This window comes from Hetaerina americana, unplaced genomic scaffold (assembly GCF_022747635.1).
Source record: "Hetaerina americana unplaced genomic scaffold, ioHetAmer1.1.p SCAF_5, whole genome shotgun sequence".
NCBI classification, from domain to species: domain Eukaryota; kingdom Metazoa; phylum Arthropoda; class Insecta; order Odonata; family Calopterygidae; genus Hetaerina; species Hetaerina americana.
The window spans coordinates 44,583,193-44,608,034 of NW_027287095.1; the positions used below are offsets into that span (position 1 = coordinate 44,583,193).

The following is a 24,842-nucleotide window of genomic DNA, read 5'->3' on the forward strand; positions in this document are numbered from 1 at the left end:
TCATTCTTAGTTGCTGGGAGGCCATAATCATTTCTAAATTGAAAAGTCCAGCTTAGTCAAACACCCCATTGTCAAGATTTTGGAAAAAGAATTTTTAAAACAATCACCATTATAATTCGTATACATTATATATATATATATATATATATATACTTTCATTTTTGAGCTTCTTCTTGCTGAGTGACTTTACCAACAAATGAAGAAGTGATTGCATTGATTGCGTTCCACATGTGAATTCATTGTTCTGCAAAGGCAAAGTATAGTTTATCATGGTGTAGAGATGAATTTTCGGAAGATAATCCTTATTGAAACAAATATGTAATTCATAGGCTATTTTAAGTAGATTAGCTCATTTAGAGTAACGATATCCACACTAATGGGATGGCAATAATTTGTGTTTTTAAACAAATAGCTGAAAGAGACCCACAAATATTCACAATGAACTTAATTCACACTACATAAGAGCATTTCAATCTATGTAAATTCCCTTCTATTTATCTATCATTTCTAAAGGCTCTATCTTTTACTTAACTCTAAAGGTGTACTAGGAGTTGGATGCATTGCAGGGCTTTAAATATGGCTCAGTAATTTGTGAAAAACTATTTCATATTGTGTAATCACAAGGAAGAGGTGGTGAAAATTAAAGGTTTAACTGATATAACAGGATCGTTTTGTCTAATGTTTACCTATTCTATTCAATGCAGGTGCTTTGTGCTTGCACAGGTTTTGAGTGATGATCTAGACTGCATACTACTGTAAGAATAAGAAGCACACAGTTGGAGGCTATTATGACAGTCAAATCATTTTTTTTCACTAATTAATATTTAAACCACGTACCAAGTGTCCAAACAGCCAATGAAACAGCTGCAACATCTCCCTTCTGTTGACCATTCAGTGTAAGTAAAAATTTGAGTTTCTTCTGCAGAATTCCAAAATTTAAAAGGCATTCAATACCCATCCATTAAACAGATCAGAAAAAATAAAGGCTCTATATTATACTGAAAGCAAATTTTAGTACAGGGGCACAAACTAACAGATAAATATCTGTCATCATATGATAACCACCCCAGGACAGAAGCTAAATAATCAATCAAACATGAAAAATGTCATTCTCAAAACAAAAATGTTGAATTTAAATAAATCTATGACTGATCCTAATCAACAAGGTAAAATAATTTGAAAAAAAACGGTATTATTTCATGATTTATTTAACATCAATACAATAACTTACAAAAATAACAAATTAAAATCTCAGCAAAAAATAAAAAACTCATTCTTAGAAGCAACATACTGAATGGCTTCATAACACTCTTAGGTATATTCCTCTGATTACATTTTGAACACCAACTTCCTATTATTCCATTCTTGTGGTCTCTATTAATGACTTCTATATGGATAACAACATTAAATAATCTATTGCTATATACATAATCTAAATGTTCGATTAAAAAAAACAACCCAGAAAATTATTCAGACGACTTATTTCAAAAACAATTAATTACATCATTTCCCATTTCGTCTTGCCAATTTCCTGGACAATTCCCGGAGTCATATGAATTATTGTCACCACCCATATTCAAAAGCTATACTAACTAACAAGAGCATTTAAAAACTTACAATCACAGATCAACCTATTACTGCTGGCAATCCTCACTCTTTAACTATCAAACTACCCTTAGTTAGGATTGATATTAATGATTCAATCACTTCCAATATATTCATATCATGAAACACGTGGTCCATTAAAAAGAAAATCACATTAAAATAGAAATAAAATTTATAGGTACAAAGATAGTGTAACCCTAACTAATGTTTGTCCTTTAAAGAGAAATTATAATGGGAGCCATTTAAGTACATAATTTTTCACAAAAACTAAGTGGAAGAAACAGTTTATAATTTATAAAAAAAACCATAAACACAGTAATCAACCCGAAGGTCGGTTTGGTAGGTGATGGGTAAAGTTCACCCAGTACTAAGCCCAACGGGGTGTGAAATTCATACATCAGGGTAGGGGGGCCAGTTCATTTCTCTGTGCTGGTTATGGTTTCCCAGGCAGATCTGGTAACTGAAAAATCACATAGCTTGGGTGGAGCTGCAGGTGCCCTGAGAGGCTTCCCGGGAAATTGAACCCAGGCCCTCCGGTCAGTAGTCCAACACTCATACCCCTGGACTACCACGACCCACTTATGATCTATATACATCCAAAAATTCAGGTGACTAAAATTGAAATAATAGCATTTATACAATGAAAGAATAGATAAACTTCATCATTACATGTCTTTACAATAAAGAATGAACACCTGTTTTCATGAAGAGTCAATTATTATTCAATCAAACTTTCTCTATGAACGAGGTCGACAGCAGAAGCAGAGGAAAAGCCTATGTGAGATTGTAGCATTGCCATGATTCTGTCCAGAGACAGTGCCATTGGCTAAGGGATTCGAGGATTGTTTTGAGGGAGGTGGTTGAGTTTGAAATTTTCTGTTCTGGTACGGGGACTGTAACACCATCATAGATGCTTCGCATGGTTATGAAGGGTGTGAAGAGACTGTATTTAGGAAAATAAAGTAAATGGAAAGGATATTTTCCTAAAAGGCATATTCAATCTAAGCAATTTCAGGATTTAGAATGACTTGTGTCATTTAAACTTATTTGAATGGTAAATATATGAAAACAAAAGGAGCGAATTTTTTTCAAAAATCTATTTCATACCAATTAGTTTCTACACATGTTTGTTTTGGTTGTACATATAAATTCATTGAAAATACCAGAAAGAAGAGTAACTATTATCAAGAATACCAATTTATTGAGTGGAATGAAGGAAAAACAAGTATATTCAAAACAAGATGCCAACTAACTTGATGTACATACAGGCTATAAAATTCATGTGAATTATAACCAAATATTTTTCAACTAACAGTAACTTTGAGTACAGCTCACAAACCTCTTGAGCATAAAAAATATTATGTGACTCTTAGTATTGTTTTAGGCTAACCACATCACCACCAATACAAGAGATAAAAAATTATCACTACAGAAGGATTTAAAAAAATTATATATTTATCAGAAAGACTGTACATAAGTAGTTGGCAGTTGTCATAGTATAAAACAAAAATCACAAAAGATAAGTTTATTGATATGAAATAACTAATCTAATAAAACCACTCATACATACAGTAACAATCATCCTATCAAATGATTTACATTGTGGAATTATATGATAAAAAAGGAAATTTTACACAGCACAAATGCGAATCTCTTGGAAACTCACTTAAGGAACACAGTCCTTTCTCCCTCCCTGCTGCACTTTCATCACATTCACATTATCATATCAGATCAAAGATTAACAACTATCCCCTCAGTAGTGACCACAAGAACTTTCAAATTAGAGGTTAACATGACATTAATTACCTTATTATTGAAATGAATTTCAATAAGTCAGATCCCAGGGAAATTGGGGTACAAATTTACAATGCATTTACTTTGGGTAAATATAGGGAATGTTAAAGTCAGGAAGCATTAAAGTAGAAGCTAAAAATGTTCCCATTAATTGAATTTGCCTTTTTACCTGGAATATTATCTCAGTATGCAGGAGGAAGTGTGACATGATGTTTATTCAAATATGGTTGAATTTGTGTACATGTATGTATTTAACAAATTGTAACGTAATTATACTACATGCTTTCATTAGTATTTCTTGTACTATGGGATCCATTTACCATGGTTGTTGGGTAAAAATGATATATTTAGTTTCATTTCAGATTCCTGTTAAAATATTTTGATGCAAAATTAATTCTACATATAAGTTTTCAGAGATTTATGATTCACAGTGTTGCTCTAGCAGTACATCCCATATTACACCATTAATTCAATTTGGAGAAAGTGATCTATATCCGAAAATGTAAATCAATTCATGCCTATGCCAAAAGAATTGAATTAAACAATTCATGTTGCAAGAAGTAATCAGAGTTGTGCTTATATAACTTCATTTTTATTCCCTCTCCCAACTTCCCAAAAAACCTTTTCAGCGAGAGCTATCCCAATTCTAGATCCTGTATTACCAGGGGAATCCTTCCCTCCCAAACTAGATTTCATGCCATCAGCTAAATCAAAAATTATTTTCCATCTTTGGGATACACAATAATTGCGTTCATTCCAAAAATGAATTTATAATTGCCTCAGCACAACTATATTTACATTGGGGATTTAATCCAACAATACATCCCCCAGTTCAACACAAAAATATGAGGGTAGCATACAATGATAATATTTTATAGGTTCCAAATAAGAGCTTAGCTAATAAGGAAGTAGCATAAAAAGCCATTACAAGATAATTATCACAACATGATAAGCAAGAGGCAGATGATTTTTGGGGATGTCAATTCCACAAAGAGGGTTGGGGAAAGCCATTCCTAGCCATACTGCAAATATAGAATGAGGTTTATCAACCTCAAATTTTGTTCCCTGGGAAGTTACCTAGCTTATCTAGTAGTAAAACTCTGAAACAGCTTGTCTAAAAGGGTTGGATACACAATAGAAATGACATTTAAAGAGTCTGTTCATCCCAAAAATTGTAACAATTTTAAATTTGACAGTTACACAAGACAAAAAACTGAGGAGAGAGCTATCACTATTCAAAAAAATGCACCAAAAATCACTTGGGTGATGCACTGAAGTCTTTATCTTTGGTGAGAATAACTCAGTTTTGCAGAGCAACTGTTGGAACAGCATCAACTGTTTTACCTAAGGGGGATAGCAATTATTGATTAACATAAAAAGACTGGAAGCCCATGCTGATTCCCACCCTTGCCTAAATCTACGAGCAACAAGAATCACTTTGGTATAAGTCCCAATACCATTTATGTGTACACAAAGTAGATGATAAAAGTTTTTTCAAAGGCATGTTACAAGTATTGCAACCAAATAAGTAATTAGTTGGTAAAATCAGTAAAATGTAACTTGCCTTTTCATCAACATTGTCAATAATATGAATGGGTTAACAATTTAAAAGTTTCATAATCATAGACAGCAAAATGCATACTATGGATGCAGTAAAGTCAGGAACATGGCATTATATTTCTCCCAAATCCACCACAATCTTCAGTTTCCATGCTCTTTAAAGTGCTGACTTCAATGGCCTGAATGAACAGCAAGACTATCATGAAATTTTCTTCCAGTTATTTTTTTTAATTATAAGTATTTAATCAATATTTTAACTTAAATGTCTAACTAAGAATATTGAGCATCTATGAGTTCTCATTTAATGCATCATGAATATTAGACCAAAAGACAGGTACAATGTTGGGCTAATTTTTCCAAGGCAAAACTCATAAGTTTACGCAATTTAGGACTGCATTTCCATGGAAGGATGGATGGGAAACTACAAATAGCTAAATAGAAGTGATAAAGTTACATTTTTATGATGATAAAGAATTGATGATCAAAATGTGAGGCGAATTTCCGCCTTAACTATATCTGTCGAAAGTCAGCAATAAAATAAAATTAGATATGAGTTGAAAAATAAAATATGAACATGAAAAATCCTGTATAATTTAGCACTTCTTTTTTACAATAATATATTAAAATTTTTAATTACTTTAAATAATCCCAAGAAAAAATGAGATTTCAAACAATAATACAAAAGTCTTTAGAAAAATTTTTAAAGGACAAACATTTGGTCAAGTTAAAAATCCAATGGAAATATAAATGAATACATTTGTCAATACAAAGCCCAAAAATCAGGACTTTTTCCTTGATGCATTGCGTGTGGAAGCAAGTTAACACAAAGTTTTCATTGCACATCAATACTGTTCTACTTATTTTTATAAAATGTGAAGAAAATTAAAGATATCTATGACTTTCAAAAAATTGCAAAAGAATATAACATAATTATGGTTTTATTTACAGTTTCTGCAATTTAATAACACCAATATCTTATATGAATTCAAAAAACCTTTTATATGTGCCTCTAGGTGATAGAATGAGGTCGGTGTAAGTTAAGAAAAAATATCTACTAGTTGGCCAAGGAATCAGAAAAAAGATTGAATAATTATGGGTGAACTTAAACATAAAAAAAGCAGTGTTACAATTTTTTGCATCTTAACTCAGAAAATAGCATTATTCACCTCTGGAAAATTCTTTAGGCGAAACATTCAGGGTGTAACACTTCCCAATGTTGAATTTTAGTTCTACACACTTAAATGAATATGTTTATGATGTATGAAGTGATAATGGTTGCTTTAAAATTGATCATTCCCTCATATAAAACTAATCTATGGGTATTTTCAATGTTCTTGCATCATTTTACCATGTATATTTTTAGCCACAATATGCTGACTTAGCATATTGTAATTTTCATGGTACCACAAAATATTATTTTATCATTTGATAACCAAAGAGCCATATCAAAGGAAAATTAATAAGTAATTCGACATATTCCATAGAAAAAAGTTTATTTTTACTTCATATCCACAATTAAATAAACTAATTTCAATGCATGACTGATTATGTATGACAATTATAATGACAACGGTGCAAAGTGAAAATGACAGTTTCATATTGATAAGGAATCCAAATGCGGTGGTAGGTGAAGAGACAGGAGAGTGAAGTAAGAAAGAGTTATGAAAAAGGAATGACTTTCGGGAGAAATCAATGGAATTCCAGGAGAATTGGATTAATGAATTAACCTAATGTAATGTAATTAACCTGGTTTCCATATCAAGACAGATGTAGGTACAAATAGATAATGGCAGGTGACTTACGGAGGTATTGATTAGATTATATTATTGTTAACATAAATTAAATAACAGGATTGTTAAATCATTTTCTCAGGAGCAGATTCAGAATGAGATCAAAATTGAGTGGCAATGCAATGCAGCATCGAATTCAAGATGATTAGAAAGGGAAGATGGATAAGAAAATGAATGCAGAAGCATTATTTGAAATGAAGAGGGGGCGTACCAGAAAGAATTGAAAAATTTCTGAGTGAAGGGTAAGTATACCTTAAAAACAGCACGAAGAACACAACACAACAGGCGAGAACAGCTCAAAAAAGGTACACACAATAAAGACCACAAATGATATAATGGGAGCAGTAAACAGAAAAAAAATGGGAAAGACTTAGGTGACAGAAGAGATGATAATAAAGACATGAGAGAAGAAGATGGCGACTATAAACACAAAATACAAATTAATTAAAAATTGGCAATTTTATTTTATTTTTGGGAAAATTGCCAAATTTTGATTAATCATGACATTCCACCATATCACACCTGAAACATCCCTTCTTATACAAAATACGAAGGTGGAAGCACAAAAAACTAAATAATAAACCTAAGAATGATATTGATAGGGTGAATAAAATGTCGTGGAATGAGTGCGAGGATAGTGAGACCACAAAGAAAAAGGGAAATGTGTATCAATACATGAATGAAATAGAGCTGTAGGAAATTAAGATGAAATAATCCCTGCTCACCATTAAAGAAACAATATGAAATGTTTTGATCAAAGCAGGAGAGATTCAGATAAGATGCAAAAATTACACACAGGATCTACATGCACCATAAAGATGTTACGTCAGGAAATTTAGACATCATGGGAATATTAAGTATGTACATGAAGATAGCTTGGGACCTAACATACTCAAACATGAGATAGACTACGTATCAAAGGAAATGCAATCATACATACATACGGGGATAAACAACATCCCTGACCAAAATAATGAAGGGTTAGAAAAACTTAGTAGAAACAGTTTTTATGGACTCTTTTGAAACATCAATGAGGGAGAAAATTGGATAGATGACTTTACACAATAAGTATCAATTCCTATCATCCATTATAAAAATAAATTGGAATGTAATCAGGATATATTTATTTGCTCATGGATTCTACTGTATGGATAACAAGAAAACATTTGGCAGGGTGATAAATGGGGATCAGGTAATGAATGTAATGCAGGAAATGCACGTACAGTACATGTATAGGTGACCTATTAGAAATGTGCAAATGTCTCAGACTGCAAAAGTGCATGTAATGGCTGAGGAATAATAGAGGACAGTCATTGGTAGGAGAGAATGAAAGTAGATGGGGAATTTATTGAATGGATATGAAGGCAGATGATCAAACTTTAGTTAGCCAAGGGATTGAACTCATTTCTGAGGATATAACAGAACCAATGTAATAAAAGTGGGATCCATTTTTGGATCAATTAAAATAACGCAAAGACAAAAATGTCCTCAAGATATATGAAGACAAACATTAAAGTTGGAGGGCATAAACTTAATCAGGTTGACCAGCTATCTAGGAAGTGTTTCGGATGAAGTTGGCCAATGCAGACAGGACAGAAGATGAATTGTGTCAGGTGGCTTTTACAAAAATGAGGGTTTTGCTGATTAGGACCTAGAATATAAATTTAAAAAATATATAATGTGGAAACTTTGAAATGGAGCATAGTTTTTATGGCTCCAAAACTTGATCATTGAGGCAAGGGAAAAGGAGAATTTTGAGTGTGAGTGTGGAGGAGAATGGCAGGAGTGCAATGATGGAAAGAGAAGCAAAGGAGTTTTCACATTAATAGGAAAGAGATACAGTCACTACTGACAATTCAAAAGAGGCTGGGGAAAAGAAACAAAAGGCATACTGACAGGCAATGGAATGTTGAAGACTGTAAATAGAGGGGAAAATGTTGGGTAAATGAAGTAGAGGGTGGAATAGATAGGCATATTAGATAGAATGAAGGGAGGCAGTAAATCTGTAGAGCTTAAGAATGCTGAATTGTAGTGTAGTGTGTTGAGTACAGAATTAAATAGTGTAAGGGATAGAGTGTGGTATTTTACATTAAGTATCGTGTTTTGTGTCATATTAGGCAGGTCTAAGAAGATAAGTAGAGATTATTAGTCTCTCTGTTCATCAACAACCTTCCCACCCGAAATAATGCAGGTCATAATTAAAAAATAAGAACTATTTTCTTATAATTACATATTGGATAGTCAGAATGAAGCTATGTGCATGCAGCACCATCTATTGATTGTCACTGAAGTTATTGTTTAGATTCAATTGTCGATTGCCTGTCAGTGAGTGCAGATAGCAGTGTCCACAAAAAGCATTGCTCCCACTAGTTACGAAGTGAATGCTATGACTCTTTTTCTGTGCAAAAGGATTATCAGTTGTCCAAGTTCATTGGGCGCTTTGCCTAGTTTAAGAACCTACAGTTATGAGTGAAGTAAAGATTAGACAATGGTGTTGAGACATCAAAAATGTGCATCATGAAGAGCAAACTAGCATGCCCAGTATCCAGACCAAAGAAATTGTTCAACAAGTGGACCAATAACTAGAGTCTAATCGATGATTAATGGTTATTGCTCTGGCTGATATATTTCTTCTATTTGGATGCAACACTTTTTACAAGATGGACAAGATGTGTTATGGAAAAGCTCAGATATCACAAATTGTGCGCATGGTGGATACCAAAAATGCTTACAGACCAACAAAAAGAGCGAAAAAAGTCGAGCGGAGGAGCATTTTTAGACCACTTTCGAACTTTTTGATCACCCACCCTACAGTCCAGACCTTGTACCTGAAAGAGTGTCTTGGTGGACAACGGTTTGAAGACAACAAGGAACTCTAGACTACCATTGTCAACTGGTTAAATTCCCAGATGTTGAACTTCTATGCTGAGGGATTAAAGAAGCAGGTGTAATATTATGAAAAGTACTTAAAAGCTAAAGGCGATTATGTAGAAAAAGATAGTAGTTTGGTACGAAACTAAAACTGTCAGAACTTTTTCTGATGAATACATTTTTTTATGAAAAAATGGACCTTACTTATAATCCTCATATCTACTTATGCATTACCATCACTAAGATGCTTATTAATATCAGTAATCTATCTATCTGTTAATGGATTTGGATGGACACAAGCTACCAAGCTGTATGGCGACAAACCCCTTTTCCCTTCTAAAAACACAACCTGACATCCAACATTACAGTACGCTCTTCTTCAATTCTGCATACTTCCTCCCTTCATTCCTGCCAACATCCCTATCCTATTTCTGCCCCATCCTCTCTCGCCTAATATTCTTCTCTCTACTAGTCTTCAACATACCATTACCAATTAAAAAGCTTTGCTTCCATCTTTGATGCCTCCTCTTGATTTCCCTAAATATCCTCACTCCTCCCTTACTATACTTCCTCACTTGTTTCCTATCAATCTACTTCACCTTTTCCATTCTTCTCCACACCCACATTTCAAAAGCCTCCAATCTATGTCTATCCTCCTGCTTCAATGACCACGCTTCCGCGCCGTACATAGCTATGCTCCATATGAGGGTTTTAACAAGTCTTTTCTTAACATCCTTACTCAATGTCCCTGTCATCAACATTGTCAGTAACATTCCCCTTCAACATTCATGCACAGGTTTGAGGTCATTTCATTCATCCAGTGTATTTTGAGTAGCAGAAGTATGGAGATGTGTTCTAGTGCTATGTCAATGCAAGTTAAACAGCATGCTGTTATCAAATTTTGAACTGCTGAAAAAGCGACTCCTACAGATATTCATCATCGTTTAAAGGTTGTTTATGGTGACAATGCTGTTGATAGGTCTACTGTAAATCGATAGGTAGTAAAATTTCATGGTTGCGAGCCGGGAAAAGCCATAATTGTTGATGAAACACGCAGTGGACATTCAATCACTGCCGCAGACGATGAACGTCGCAAACTCGTTGAAGATTTGATTCAAAATGACCGGCAAATCACTCTTAAGGGTATTGCCAACCATATCGGTTGAGTTTGTCATGTTAAAGGCAGCCTGGCACCAATAATCTTGCAACATGAAAAGGCTTGTCCACACACCTCGCGCGCAACTGGAGAGGCTCCGCAAAACCAGAAATTTGAACCGATTCCACACCCTCCTTATTCCCCCAATCTTGCGCCTTGTGCTTTTTATTTTTTTCCTCAACTCAAGGGTAATCATTACACCTGCGATGATGAGGTGAAGGCAGCTGTCAATAACAGCATGCTGTTTAACTCGCATTGACATAGCACTAGAACACTTCTTACTACTTCCGCTTCTCAAAATACACTGGATGAATGTAACAACCTCAAACTTGCAACTGCGTGTTTAGGGGGGAATGTTACTTCCACATGCCACCAGGAGTGCTTCTGAAGGTCATTTTGTTTGTGGTCTACAAGCGTGTGTGCATTAGTTTTCAGTCTACCCTCGTATAAAATACTTTACAATTTGACATTAAACTATGTTCTTTCCCTATCTCTAATACAGGAAATTCATAGCTTGAAAATAATAATATTTGATCTGGTTGATTAGTCCGCATAATTCAGACCCCTGGAAACATAGCTGAATACCCTGAGATAAAATTAATCAAAGTCATAAATCATTCAAAAATTTTTTTTGAAACTTCATGAATTCCAATCAGACATATTTATTAAGTCATCTCTAAAAATGCAGAAAGTAAAAAGGGTTTGAGCAGTTTGCTTTCACTTGGCCTAAACAATTTTAGCTGGGATAATTACAATTTTAAAATACACCTAAATTGTTATCAAATAACACAAAATTTAAATGAAAAAGTTTTGTGAAAAAAGTTTGATACTAACTAATAACTATGCACTCTTGGCAACTACAGAGATGACCAATCAATGAAAATAAAGAGATATCCAATTACTCAAATAAAAATTACTTCATCTGCAATCTCAACATACCCAAGTGACTAAAGACCGACCAAGAAATGTGAAATAATGGGATTCACCGAACCATCACCCAAGCCAGTAGGATCATATGGGCAGCTCAAAAATTTAAGATTGACACCAACTAAACCATTTTGGAGAAGCTCACTATCTGATTACTATGATTAGATGACATTACCTTTCAGAAGCAGGGGTGCACTTGGGCAATGAAATGCAATTTCTAAGAAAAAAATTTCAGGCTGAGGTCGCAACTTAAGGAAGGGGAAGGTGAAAGGGCATGTACGTGGGTCCTCCAAAAAGTCCTTAGAAAATCCAATAGTTGAAGCACCCATAGTATTGGAAGACATTTGCCATTAGTAGGCCTCATCTCAGTAAGACTCACTCAGTTTCATTTTCATGGTCGATTGAAGTCAATTAAAATCTTGCAAATTTAGAAAAATAGACAAAAATGAGTTTCCTACGGTAATTAAACACTTAGTTAAAAGGTTAAATGCCAAAAGAAATCAAAGCCGAGTTGGACGAAGTTCAAGGCACATCTATCTGCTCCTGTATTTTCGACTGTATACAATTGAGTTAAATTAGTTTAAATGTAGCCATACATTCACAAATGATGAAGAACATCTTTCGAGTTATCCATTGGAAGTATCTTCCTCTGAAATGATCGACAATATCCAAGATGTGGTTTTGAGTGATTGACAAATTGAAGTTCATGAAATTGTAGTGGGCACAGGCATATCATAAGGTACAGTGCTTTCAATTTTGCACAAAAAATTAGAAGTGAAAAAATCTCCACAAGATGGGTGCCACATTTCATCTCAGTGTAAATGAATTCATATGGCCGATTTGGAGCCTGTTATGGCACTTTTCCCCTGCAGTCCTGTCAAGGTTCTGCATCAATAAATAACCATGAACAAAACATAGATACACTACAATAGTTCAGAAACATCCAGGCGAAACAGTCAGAAAAGTTTCTAAAGGCTCCAAAGAAGGCAAAGACTGTCAACTTGGTCAACAAGGGGATGCACATGGAATCATCTACATCCAATACTTGCAAAAACGAAAATTAAAGAATATACTCCATTGTTATTGCACTGGTTGAGCGAAGAAATCAAGGAAAGCCCTCATTTGGCAAAGAAAAAATTCTCTTCTATCAAGACAATGCACAGATGCTCACCAGCACAATTTCAATTGAAAAAATTATGGAATTGGTATTCACCAGATTTGGCCCCCGGTGACTTTTTTTATTTCCAAACTTGAAAAAATGGCTTGGAAAACGATTCACATTAAATGAGGAGGTCATCACCAACACAGATGCCAATTTTGAGAACTTTCCGAAATCCTATTTATTGGATGGCTTAAAGGAATCGGAGATTGCTTGGAAAAAAGTAATGAGATAGAAGGAGATTGTTGAAAAATAACAAAAAAAGTTACCAAAATAATTTGTTTTTCTATTTTACCCTAAGGAATCACTGAACAACCCGTGAATGTACCACACTGGGGGTTGTACAGCGTAAAAAAAGGTAAAGTAATTTTTTTGTAAACTGAACATTTCTTGGCACTTCTGGTAATTGTCACAACACAACACTGCATACAATACGCCCAGGAAATCACAAGGGTTGAAAGGTAAAAGGAATGGCTGCACCTGAATCCATTTCTGATGTGCCAAACTTGTGGCCCTGGTTGAGAAAATGGTGGCATCCCTTGTACCAACTGAAAATCAGCTTTATTCTGAAAATGATATTGACAAGGTTGCACATTGATGACTGCAATAGTAGGTGTTAGGAGTCTATGCATAAGAAAATGGTCCCACTGATCAGGTGCCTGCCACAAAATCTTTAAAACATACCTCAACTTGGCAATTTGCAGAAACCCACAAAATCCCTCGTGATGTGAAGCAGAGAGCAGCTACTTATTTTTATATAGGAGGAGAACTAGGAAGCCAGTTTAGCACCATTCTTTCAACTGTATGCATGGTAAAAAACTAACAGCTCAATGTAGTGATGTGAAATGGAAGGTAATAGGGAAACCACTATATCATTCTCCTATAAAATCAATTATTTACTACCTCTTTCTTTCTTGTTATTTGAATTCTAGGCATGATAAAATCCTCTAAGAGTAAAATGCTCTGAAGTCAGACTGGTAACTCACCAGGATAAAGACTAACAGAGAGAACATTATGTGAATGTGTCCTGTCATTTGGTATTGGAATTTTGAATGCTTAATCTCTGACAACTCATGACAGTTTCAGGGTAAAATAATGAAGAAAAGACAGGTATATGTTATGGTGTGCTGAGAAGAGGAGTGGCAAGTTTATTTTCAAAAAAATTAAATAGCAATGAAGGATGGTGATAATGGGATGAAAATGGAGCTGACATAAAAATAAAACTAGGATTGAATATGTAAACAAATATCACGGCCCCTGCAAGCAGATCCATCACATTGAAAATACTAAGAAAATTGTACCATATGCATTATTGCTAAAGAAGGTATTCATTAGAAATACGTTAATATAATGGCAATTTTAAATCATCAGAAAAAAAATTCATTACAGTCTACCAAATCCTGAGTTCATTAGGGTCTACCTGCAAACCTCTGCTAAAATTTTTTATTGGAAAAGTTTATATTTTGTTATTTTCTTATTGATAGATTTACTGAAATTCTCCATAGTTTGTACGCATTTTAACACCATTCTTGATAAAAAATGTTAAAATCTAAAAGCTTGAATACATTAATTATCTTTTATGTAAAATACTTTATTCTATACTTTGAAATATAACAAGTTTTTTAACTCCGAATCACCCATTGCAAGCTTTTGACAACAAGCATCACTCTTGACTGAAATATTGTAAAAAAAGATAAACGGTTTGAACTTTTTTCATGATATCTACATCAGGTGAACTTGAAACCAAAATAAGTATGGGTTGTGGAATTAGGTTTATACAGTTCCTGCTTTCAATTATAAAATAAAGGTCTTTATCAAGAATATTTTGAGACAAATTTCCACATTAATAAACATATTACGCCCAAGACAAAAATGAGTCAAATGTTGTATCGGTTCACCCCTAAGATTGTTGGAATATTGATAAAAAAGGGAGACTTAAATTTTCAAAGAATAAAAATAAAAAATAGAAAAGAACCATAAAATGTACAAAAAAACAATTGAGTACACCTTTTAAAGAAGCAAATATTGAATTTATGATAGCATCAGGTATATCAAGTAATACTAATGTAACACTGTACTGCATAGAGAAAAGACAGATGCACACTTATAGCAGCTTAATTGTTATACTCCAGAATAGCAGAATGCAAAGAAATATTTTTTTTTAACATAGACTTGAAGCCGTACGTAGTTATTACAGAAGATTGTTAACTGTCTGATCTAAGCGAGAATACAATAATTCCTAAAAGATGACCAATTTCGACTTCGCAGAAGTAAGGTTATAAGGAAAGCCATAAACATTAGTCCTGAAGTTAATGAAAGAGAAAAGATTGGGAAATGACTAACACACTTCCCCCATATTCAATACTATACAAATAATAATACGTGCATGAATATTTACTAATATAGCGCATGAATAATACATAGGTATAAACAGATGATCCATTAGGATCAAATGAGGATCCTTGATGTAGGTATCAAGTGTGTAACTTAAGATTGTTTCTCCAACTAAATCGAAAATATTAAATACAAACTTAACATCATTAAACACATATATTAATATGCATTAAATGAGAACTTTTTACAATTACTTTGGTGTCTATTTCTTATAGAATGAGATTCTACTTTCTAAATTGAAGAGGTCACTAATTTTCCATTCTCTTGTCCAGAATAAAAACCCCACAACCCAAAATCCTTTACTATATTTTGAAGGCATTAAAATTGCAGAACAATATTTGAAAAAAGATAATATCTACATATTCTGCTTTACCTAATTGCCTTTAGCAGAAGGTCAGCTTCCCTCCAACCAGCTTCTATAGCTCCATGGACAGTTGAAAAGTAATGCGGATGAGTAGCTTCTCCAGCAAACTGTACCACCTAATAGCATTGATACAAAAGAGAAAGAGCTTTATGACCATCATTTTTATACTTTCATCTTACAATTATGTATGAACAAAATGATAATGCTTCTTAACATCAAGCTTCAATCAAAAGTATGCGTATATATTTTAAGGCTAGTGTACATGAGGAGACACAATTGAAAGCCCTTGACACTTTCAAGAAGATGACATTCCTGAGTGTCATCCATTCCTTGATGCCAGCCATAAATGTAATGGCCTAGAATCCTTTGTTGTGGCTGCAGAAATGAAGACAGATTTTTTGTATCATCAGATATCTAGCAGAGAAATGTTATCATTTGGTAATTATTATGCTGGAATTCCATCATATCATGGTTGAATCTATGCAATCTGGTCAGATGTCAGATTATTTCGTTAGGAGAGGTAAATAAATGATTGCATAGTCTATGCCCATCCAAATTTTATCTTAAATAGTAAAATATTAATAGTAATAATAATAAAAAAACATCAAAAAAAGGAAAGGACATTGCAAGCCCTTCAACCAGCAAAAACATTGATGTTAGAGGCATACTGAAAATATTAATTTGCATGCAAGCAAATCCATTTAAGAATATGCACTTCTTTAAATGTTGCATGTAGATAAGATGGACAAAGGTGTTTATTCATAGCTACATATTTAAACACAGTAAAATTATAACAACTGCTTCCATACCATTGACTTCCCAATTTTCTGTTACTCACCATTGTTCCTTTTTCATTAGTCAATGGACAGGATAAATGCTCAGCACTTGTTCCCATCTTTTCCGTGTCCATACTCCGATAGCTGTAGGATCCTTTGAAATGTTTATTGGCAAACCACGTCGATCTGCCAGGAAAGAAAATTATTAATTGTCCAAGAATGGCATCAGAATAATTTTCAACCAATCCAGTGAAATAATCTCACCGTTTCAATTCTTCACATTGAGGAATGTCAAAGTGACGACCTAGGAAATAGTTCAAGAGGAAGTTGCAGGATTCCTTCAAACTTTCATCAGACACTTGCTCCATTGCTCTTGCAGAAGGGCCTACAATCCATCCACAGAGTACATGTGGATGATTGTCCACACTGTAAAATCCAAATATATCTGCGAGCCAAGTTTTACCTTCAACCTGTAGAGAAGAAGCTTAATATTAACTCTCCTCGTATAAACAACTCTGAAACAATCTGTTGTACAATTTTCATGTAAACATATGAGTTTCCAAAATTGATAGGGTTATCAGCAGCAGGGGAATATTAATTTGACAGGCAATCTCAAGCATAAGAGGCATTAGCCAAAAGTCCAAAAATTTGAATACCACACAAAACCCATGAACTCTATGAACTTGAGCCTCTTTGCAACTTTTGGTGTACCATTCAAATCATTAGTCTGCCAACTGCCAGAAAGACTGAAATGATTACATTTCTGAGTTTTGGAGGCAGGAAATAAAGCAAGACAATAAAGAACCACGGCAGAGGACGGTCAACACTAAATAAAAACTGACAAAAGTATGAACTTCAAAGTATGAGATCCAAATGAACTCATTACACTCAAAGAGCTTCACTCTCCATTCTGTGCAAATCGATCGAGTAATTTTTCTTCAAATTTTACAACTTTTTACTGCAGTCCCTTTTGCATAACTTCCAACAACATACTTAATTCATAAGACTACTAATGCATACATTTAATTACCATCACTTTTTTACTAACGAGGAGCACAGAGAATGGGGATGAATGGAGAAGGCTTCCTTACTCCAGAGAGACTGGTAATGAATGAGAGGCAATATATTTATCTGATTTCTGAGAAGAACGTGTAGAAATTGTAGTGAGAGTCCATTCAATTATGATACGACATCTGTTGTCTGAGGGAAGATAGTTTATTTGGCTCAATGTACTACAAAGATATATTTAATCCATCCATATTATTAGACCTCAAACTCATTTTACTAAAAAGGTATTTCATAGTATTTACGATATAATCACAAGTAAACTGAATTTTTATCAATTAAAGACCAAACAATGAAAATTAGTTCTTAATAAAAAGATTCACCCTAGGGATGGTACTACAAGTATATACATCTCCAACAACAGGATAAATATTTAAGTGAGTACTTTTTGCTAGTAATATATGAAGTGCATTCATGCACACTTATACATGGCATATTAATGGTTTAAATTATAATATTTATGTAAAGCAGAACTTTTAATATAATGAAAATGCTTTAAAACTTGCACAAGAAAGTGCATTAAAAATATTTATAACATAGTTTTATGTAGTCTACACTTTTTTCCAAATGGGACTCATTAGATCATAATAATAAAAAAATGCCATCAGAAACACATGGGTACCATTTCAATGTCATTTATATTCAATGCTAACAATTAAAACTTTAAAAAAATAAATAATGCACGGTCATTCATAAAATATTGTTTTGGATTTTTAATGAAGTTATAAAATATTGATACAATTTCAAGTATGCCTCCAAAAGAAAGGAGACCATACTGGAATGCTAATTAAATTTTTTAAGCCTCAATTAATGTCATTTGTATTTTCAATTGATTATTCTATTGTTTTATGAAAACTGCAATTACTGGGTCTGTACAATAAGTATTGGGACTGGTTCCATAAATCAAAATTTATTGCAGTTATCATTACAATTACTTAAAAATCTTCAAAATACATTCCTCCTGCATCTATACACCTGTGGACTGGCGCCTCTGCCACTCGTTAAAGGCCCGCTAGAAGTCTGTTTCCAGAATACTGTTGAGAGCCTTTGTTGTCGCCGCTTGAACCGCCACAATGGAATCGAACCAATATCCTTTGAGCTCCTTTTGAGCTATACTTTGAGGTAATAACGTTGCCAAGAAAATCTTCATCTTCCTGGATGCAGTCCAAAATTTCTTGTGAAATTTCCACCCATGACAGTTTTTGTTCCTCGCTCAAGACTTTCGGCACCAGCTTCGTGCACTCTTTCCTCATCGCAAAATCCTGTTACAATGGTGTGGACGGTTCCGACTGAAAGGCCGGTCTCCTCACTGATAAGGGCAATGGTTAAATGCCTGTCAGAGTCCAAAACCTTTTTTTACTTTGGCCACTGAGCATCAGTTCAAGCAGGCATCGGACGCAGTGTTTGTCTTTGACGAGCTCCCGACCTTCCTTAAACATTTTGTGCCATGCAAAAACTCTTGGGCAGCTTAAGGCATCATCCCCATAAGCCTGTTTAATGAGTTCAAGGGTCTCACATGCAGATTTCCTGAGTTTAACGCAAAACTTCACAGCATAGCGTTGCTGGACGGTGCGCTCCATGCTGGTGCAACAACACCACAAACAATCACACGTCACAAAAATCCACCTACGGTCTTAACGCATGCCCAGAGGCAACTGAACTAAAGTGCGCCTCAGTGGTGGGGGACCTCTCTACCGAACCGACCAGTTGGACACCCATTCACCTCTCCGTTGAGGCTACAGTGAACCAGTCACGATACTTATTGCGCGGACACTGAATTCACACTGTTGCCAAATACGGTGCATGGCCTTCAATTTAGTTTGAAACCAACCCATGTGGTATGACCATGGAATCACATTATGTAGATCAGCACTTTTGGTCATGATTGACTAGGGACAAACCTGTGGAAACTCAATGCTATGACAACTTTACAATGAATCGTTCATGACTGGGTTTAATTTTAAACAGTGGGAGAATAGAAGAAATGATGAAAGGTTATTCCATTTCCTAAGATCTGCCTGAGTGAGGAAAGCATCTGGACCTTTCATGTAGGCACTCAAAGAGACAATGGTAATCTCTTTCTCTCACCAAGCCAGGAGAATGAGAGCATAACTAATACGCGGTGAAAAGTAATTGGATGGTTTTAACTGCACATTTCACGTTTTCAAGTCTAAAAAATCATTTTTCAAGGTTATTGTATAATCAATTTTACTATCTCATTACCCTGATATAATTCAATGGACACTGCTCAACTTGCATTTGACTCAGTCCCTTTCGAGTGGCCCAGACAATAATGTATTGGTTGCTTGGCCATTTTAAAATATTACTGTATTTTTGTGTTACCGGATAATTACCGTGGCCCATAAGCTGCACTTTTTTTCTGCAAAAATTTGCTCTAAAATGAGCCTGCATCTCAAGGGTCAAGGGGATACGGGAACTACAATACACATGCCATTTTTCTGGATACATAATTACTACGAAGCATTTTTCCAGCATAGCAGCATAGAAAATGATTGCCTTTATTATAAATTTAAATGAAATCACTGCTTGAATCCAGCAGTAAGCAACAGTTTTAATTTAACCCTGAAAATACTTCCTAAAAAATTACTAAATAAATTAAAGGGGACCAACACTGCTAATAAATTGTATTCTCCCAATAAACTTGCAAAAAACTTCACAGCCATGCGTTCCTAAATGTTCAAACCTTGGGGAACATGTATGAACTGGATAATAAGCCACAGGAAGAATGGGATCACTGTTTCAATAAAAATAATTCTAAGGGAAATAAGAAAATTAGCAATAGGTATTTCTACTATCAATTTTTCTGGGATGTCATAGTGTGATTGATTCATGAAGAAAAATGGTCTAAGCATACATACCAGCACTGCAATGGCATCAAAACTGACATGAATATGAAAGAAAGGTTATAAGGCACCAAATCATGATGTCACATTGATGGGAAGAAGTAAATAGCAATCAATTTATAGTGTCGTTGATGGGCAGAAAAAGTCCTGGCATAAAGTTTAAAGTGAGACCATCATGATGTCTTTTTAAAACTGCGGAAATAGCAATGCACTGGATTGATTCTGAGTGGAAGGTAACACTGTGTATGAGGAAAGTAAAAATAACTGCGGAAATGATTTAACAGCAGTGATAACAAATTTATGGGATTCTACAATGAATAAGCATTGATATATACCTGCTAATTTTTTAATGTAACACTTTCATTTGCATCATATTGAATGGTGAAATTAATATATTTTGATCCTTTTCTGCTCGATCCAAGTATATTTCTTAAATTCTATCCTGAAATCACAGTGCATCTTATTCACCTAACGTCGTCGTGTTTGTGTGTCTTATAGTTCAGGGAATGCAATACATTTTTGTGTATTGCCACCTTTATGTATATACAGTTCTGAAGACCAACTACTTTGTTTCAAACTTTTATATTTTTTGAGCCCTTACTTATTACATCAATATATGTATCACAGGATGCCAAAAATAAATAAAAACCTAAATAGCAGTGAAATATAACATCAGCTTCTTTCTCTTCACTCCCTCTTAGTGGCAACTTTGTTAGTATTATGGTTATGGACTCACACAGTCAAGGATGTATTAACCGACTCACCTGGGCTTCATATTAGCAAGTTAGAGTTGGAAAGAAGGGAAGAGGCCTAGACAGATGCTTTGATACATATATGCCGTAGAAATGTATAATAAAGCACAGAAACTGAACAAAGAGGGGAGAGCCAGCTGATGCTCTTCCCTTACCCTGCCCTCCCTTCATTGATTTCCCATCCATACCAAAGACCTTTAGCTTTCTCTGCACCACAAGCATGCACTATGCATGCTGTTGAGCATATCACGATATTTAGTTTAAACTCATGCAGTCACATCCTCTCAAAACCAAATCTGCAAGATGCCCCATAATAAATTTTCCCTTCAAAACACTTACAAAACGAAGTATAATGATATGAAAAGTTTTAAGGACAGAAGTAATCACTACTAACCCCATTCTTGCTCAGCTGTTCATTAAATGCTCGATGATCATCCTCTTTCCAAACAAGACTGAAACCAGCACAGTCTTGTGGCCACCAACGGTGAGTATATCTCAGGTAAATTTTGTCAACAGTTCCAAATGCTAGTCCCTGGAAAAAGTACCAACATTTACAGAGTTAAAGCTTCATACAGCAGTCCTTCAGCTTCATTACCTTCAATAAGCTAAGGATATAACAGCAAACTCAAATAGATATACTGAAGCACACCTTGATAGCATTGATATTTTTTCCAGGCAGCTCAGGATGAAACATGTTCAAGTTGTCTTTCAGAACACCAAGTGATACAGTAATGATAACATGATCAGCAATGTATTCTGAGCCATCAGCACAAATCACAGACACCCTATTTATTCTTTCAGGATCAGAAAATCCATCCCATTGGATAGAAGTTACTTCCTTATTACACTGAATCTTGCTTAAAACAGGCAATTCATTCAATGGATCAGGAAATTTTTTCTGCAAAAAAGAAGAACTCATGACATGTAGGTGCTAAAGTTAGCAGCAAAAAGAAAAAAACCTGGAAAACAAGGTAATTGCCACAAAAGTCATAAATCTATGGATAATTTGGCGGGAAAAGGTTGAGGGTTTAGTTAGTTAAATAAGGCATAATTTAGAATGTATAACAAGGATGTGTGGGTGTGAGTACTACATTTTTTTGAAACTGGGGTCTTTCAGGGGAATAGAAAGGGAGGTTTAACATACCTGAGGGCCCTTTTTTTGAAGGAGAATGTCTTTTTTTGTAAATCTATCATATCCCTAGCGCACACTTATTATACCATACAAGAGAGAGTGAATTATTGCATGGCATGTGAGTTTCAGGGTGTCTAAGAAAATAATCAATAAAAGCTTCCTGATTTCTCTGGGAAGTGCCAGATGTTATATTGGCCATAATAACCTTAATATAAGAGGACCAGTCTAGGTCTTCATTAGCATGTAGCCCATTAAACTTGAGGGAATATGATCGAGTAAAAGAGCTATTTGCCCAGAACAACAAGCTGTAGAAGGGGTATTTTTTTGGCTATGGAACTGAAGTTATAGAGACTTGTGGCAGCTTATGGATAATGCATTTTCTTGGTGCCATTCAGTCATGTCAGAAATAAAATTTCTGCAGTTAATAAGTTCTAATGTATCTTTAGATTTTTAGGAGGAATTACATGTCATCTGCATAGAGAAACAAGTTGCTATACAAGAATGAATTTCGAAGGCCATTTATAAATATCATATAATATTTATCATACTTCCAGAAAGTAACGGTTCAAGTAATGAACCCAGGGGGATGCTTAGTTGGACTTCATTCGGTTTTGACAGGATTGATTTGGCACTTATTGCTGTTTCATAGGAGCATTTGACTTTCTGCTGCCAGCTTGTCAAAACAGATTTGACCCAGCATGGGGAATTGTCAGTCCTAATGCTCAGTCCGAACAGTTAGCGTAAAAGCAGCTCATGGTTAATAGTGCTACTCTGTCCAATAAATTGGTGAACTGAAGCCATAAAAACTTTATTTTGTAAAATTTAGTCAACATCGATTTTGTCCCCTACAAAGTACTCTCCATTTGTTGCTATGCACTTATTCCATCTTCTTTTCCACTGTTTAAAGCACCCTTGGAGGTCCTTGGCAGTAAGGCTTTTTAGTTTTCTCGTCGTTTCTTGCTTTATTGTGTCCACAGCTTCCCACTGATGTCCCCTCATCACATTTTTGCATTTTGGGAATAGGAAAAAGTCACAGGGGGCGAGATCTGGCAAATAAGGAGGATGATCAATAATGATGATTGAATTTTTTGCCAGAAACTGATGAACAATTAATGCTGGATGTGCAGGTGCATTGTCATGGTGAAGGATCCATCCATCATGTTTGGTTAAAATAGTTTACACTGTTGATTTACCTAAATTCAGTTCATTAGCTATCGTTCGGACAGTTTTTCGACAATCGATAAGGACAAAGGACCGCACACGATCAATGCTGTTGTCAACATAGGAGGTTGAAGGTCATCCCAGCCTTGCATCATCCGTGGCTTCTTATCCACCATCTTTCAAATGCATAATCCGCTTGAAAACATATGTTTTCTTCAGAGTATTATCACTGTAAACAGCTGTCAACATTTCAGTAATTTCTTGATAATTTTTACCGCACTTCACCAAAAAACTTGATGTTGATTCATTGCTCCGCAATTTCATCAATTTCCATTTTGGACAAACAGTAAAAACAAGACAAAAACAGAAACTAACATAACTGACCCCATACGCACAGGTCGATAATTCGCCAAGCACAGATGGCTCATTGGGTCTCAGGCAAGTAGCGCCACTAATGGGCAGGACTATAGCTGGTTTCAGGGCCGCCAGATTACACCGGTTTGCATTTTTATTGCACAGACCACGCATCAAATGCTTTACTTAAATGATAGAACTTTTTTAGTGCAGTATAATTCCTCTCCAGGGCTTTAAAGACATAATTTAGTAGCTGAAATGCAGCAGCGGTGGTTTATTTACCACTTCAAAATCCATGCTGCACCACATGTAATAGCTGGTGGGATTCCAGAAATTTATTAGGCAATTGTAGAAAATTTTTTCAAATATTTTTGAAAAACTGGACTGAAAAAGCTCAAACTGAAATTGAGCAATACTTGTTTGAGTTGAGACTTTTTATGGACAGGCATAACATGAGCCATCTTGATTTAGGCAGGAACATGTACTTTGTTAAAAGATGTATTAATTATGCATTCAACAGGACCACATACAAAACTACTAACTGCCTTTAAAACAGGTATGGGTACCTCATCCAAACCTGAAGACCATAACTTTTTTACTTTGAGTGGGTCGGCAGGAAAAAGAAAGAAAGAGTTAGACAATAAGGGCTGATGTCTTTATCAGTAATTGTTGAAAATGCTTAGAAGCAACATCACTGAAATGCAGATTGAAATTGGCAGCGATTTCTAGGGGATGACACAGAAGTGTCATTTAAATTAATTTTATTTGGCATAGAACTATCTTCAAATGACTTCGTATTACACCTAATGACCTCCAAGCAGATTTTATGGAATTGGAGGAGGAACTCATAGAATTTTCACTGACTATTTTCTGGTGGACTGCATGCTGTTTAAACACTTCAAGGGATTGTTTATAGGTAGTAGTAAGATTTAGATTAAATAACTTACTTGCCGGTGAAGTTAACATGATTCTAGCTCTCAACCACCAGGTCATCGGAATAAAATCATCTTTTGTTATCTTTATCTAAGATAACAAATTTAATGAGAAGTCAAAATAAATTAATAATATTTTCCATTTAATAAACAGTGAACCTAGATTATTTTCACTATATCAATATA

At 34.7% G+C, this 24,842-nt stretch overlaps 1 protein-coding gene across 1 annotated transcript in view; it reads right to left on the bottom strand.

The window, feature by feature from the left end:
- The window catches only part of LOC139693652 (uncharacterized), a 51,793-nt gene that overhangs the window by 15,211 nt on the left and 11,740 nt on the right, over positions 1-24,842 (bottom strand). Inside the window, exons 4-10 of the mRNA XM_071591891.1 lie at positions 21,727-21,975; positions 21,472-21,609; positions 16,661-16,866; positions 16,459-16,582; positions 15,630-15,736; positions 5,126-5,138; positions 838-919 (exon numbers count right to left, since the gene is read on the bottom strand). Coding sequence (XP_071447992.1) covers positions 838-919; positions 5,126-5,138; positions 15,630-15,736; positions 16,459-16,582; positions 16,661-16,866; positions 21,472-21,609; positions 21,727-21,975 — 919 coding nt within the window. The remainder of the gene's footprint in view (positions 1-837; positions 920-5,125; positions 5,139-15,629; positions 15,737-16,458; positions 16,583-16,660; positions 16,867-21,471; positions 21,610-21,726; positions 21,976-24,842) is intronic.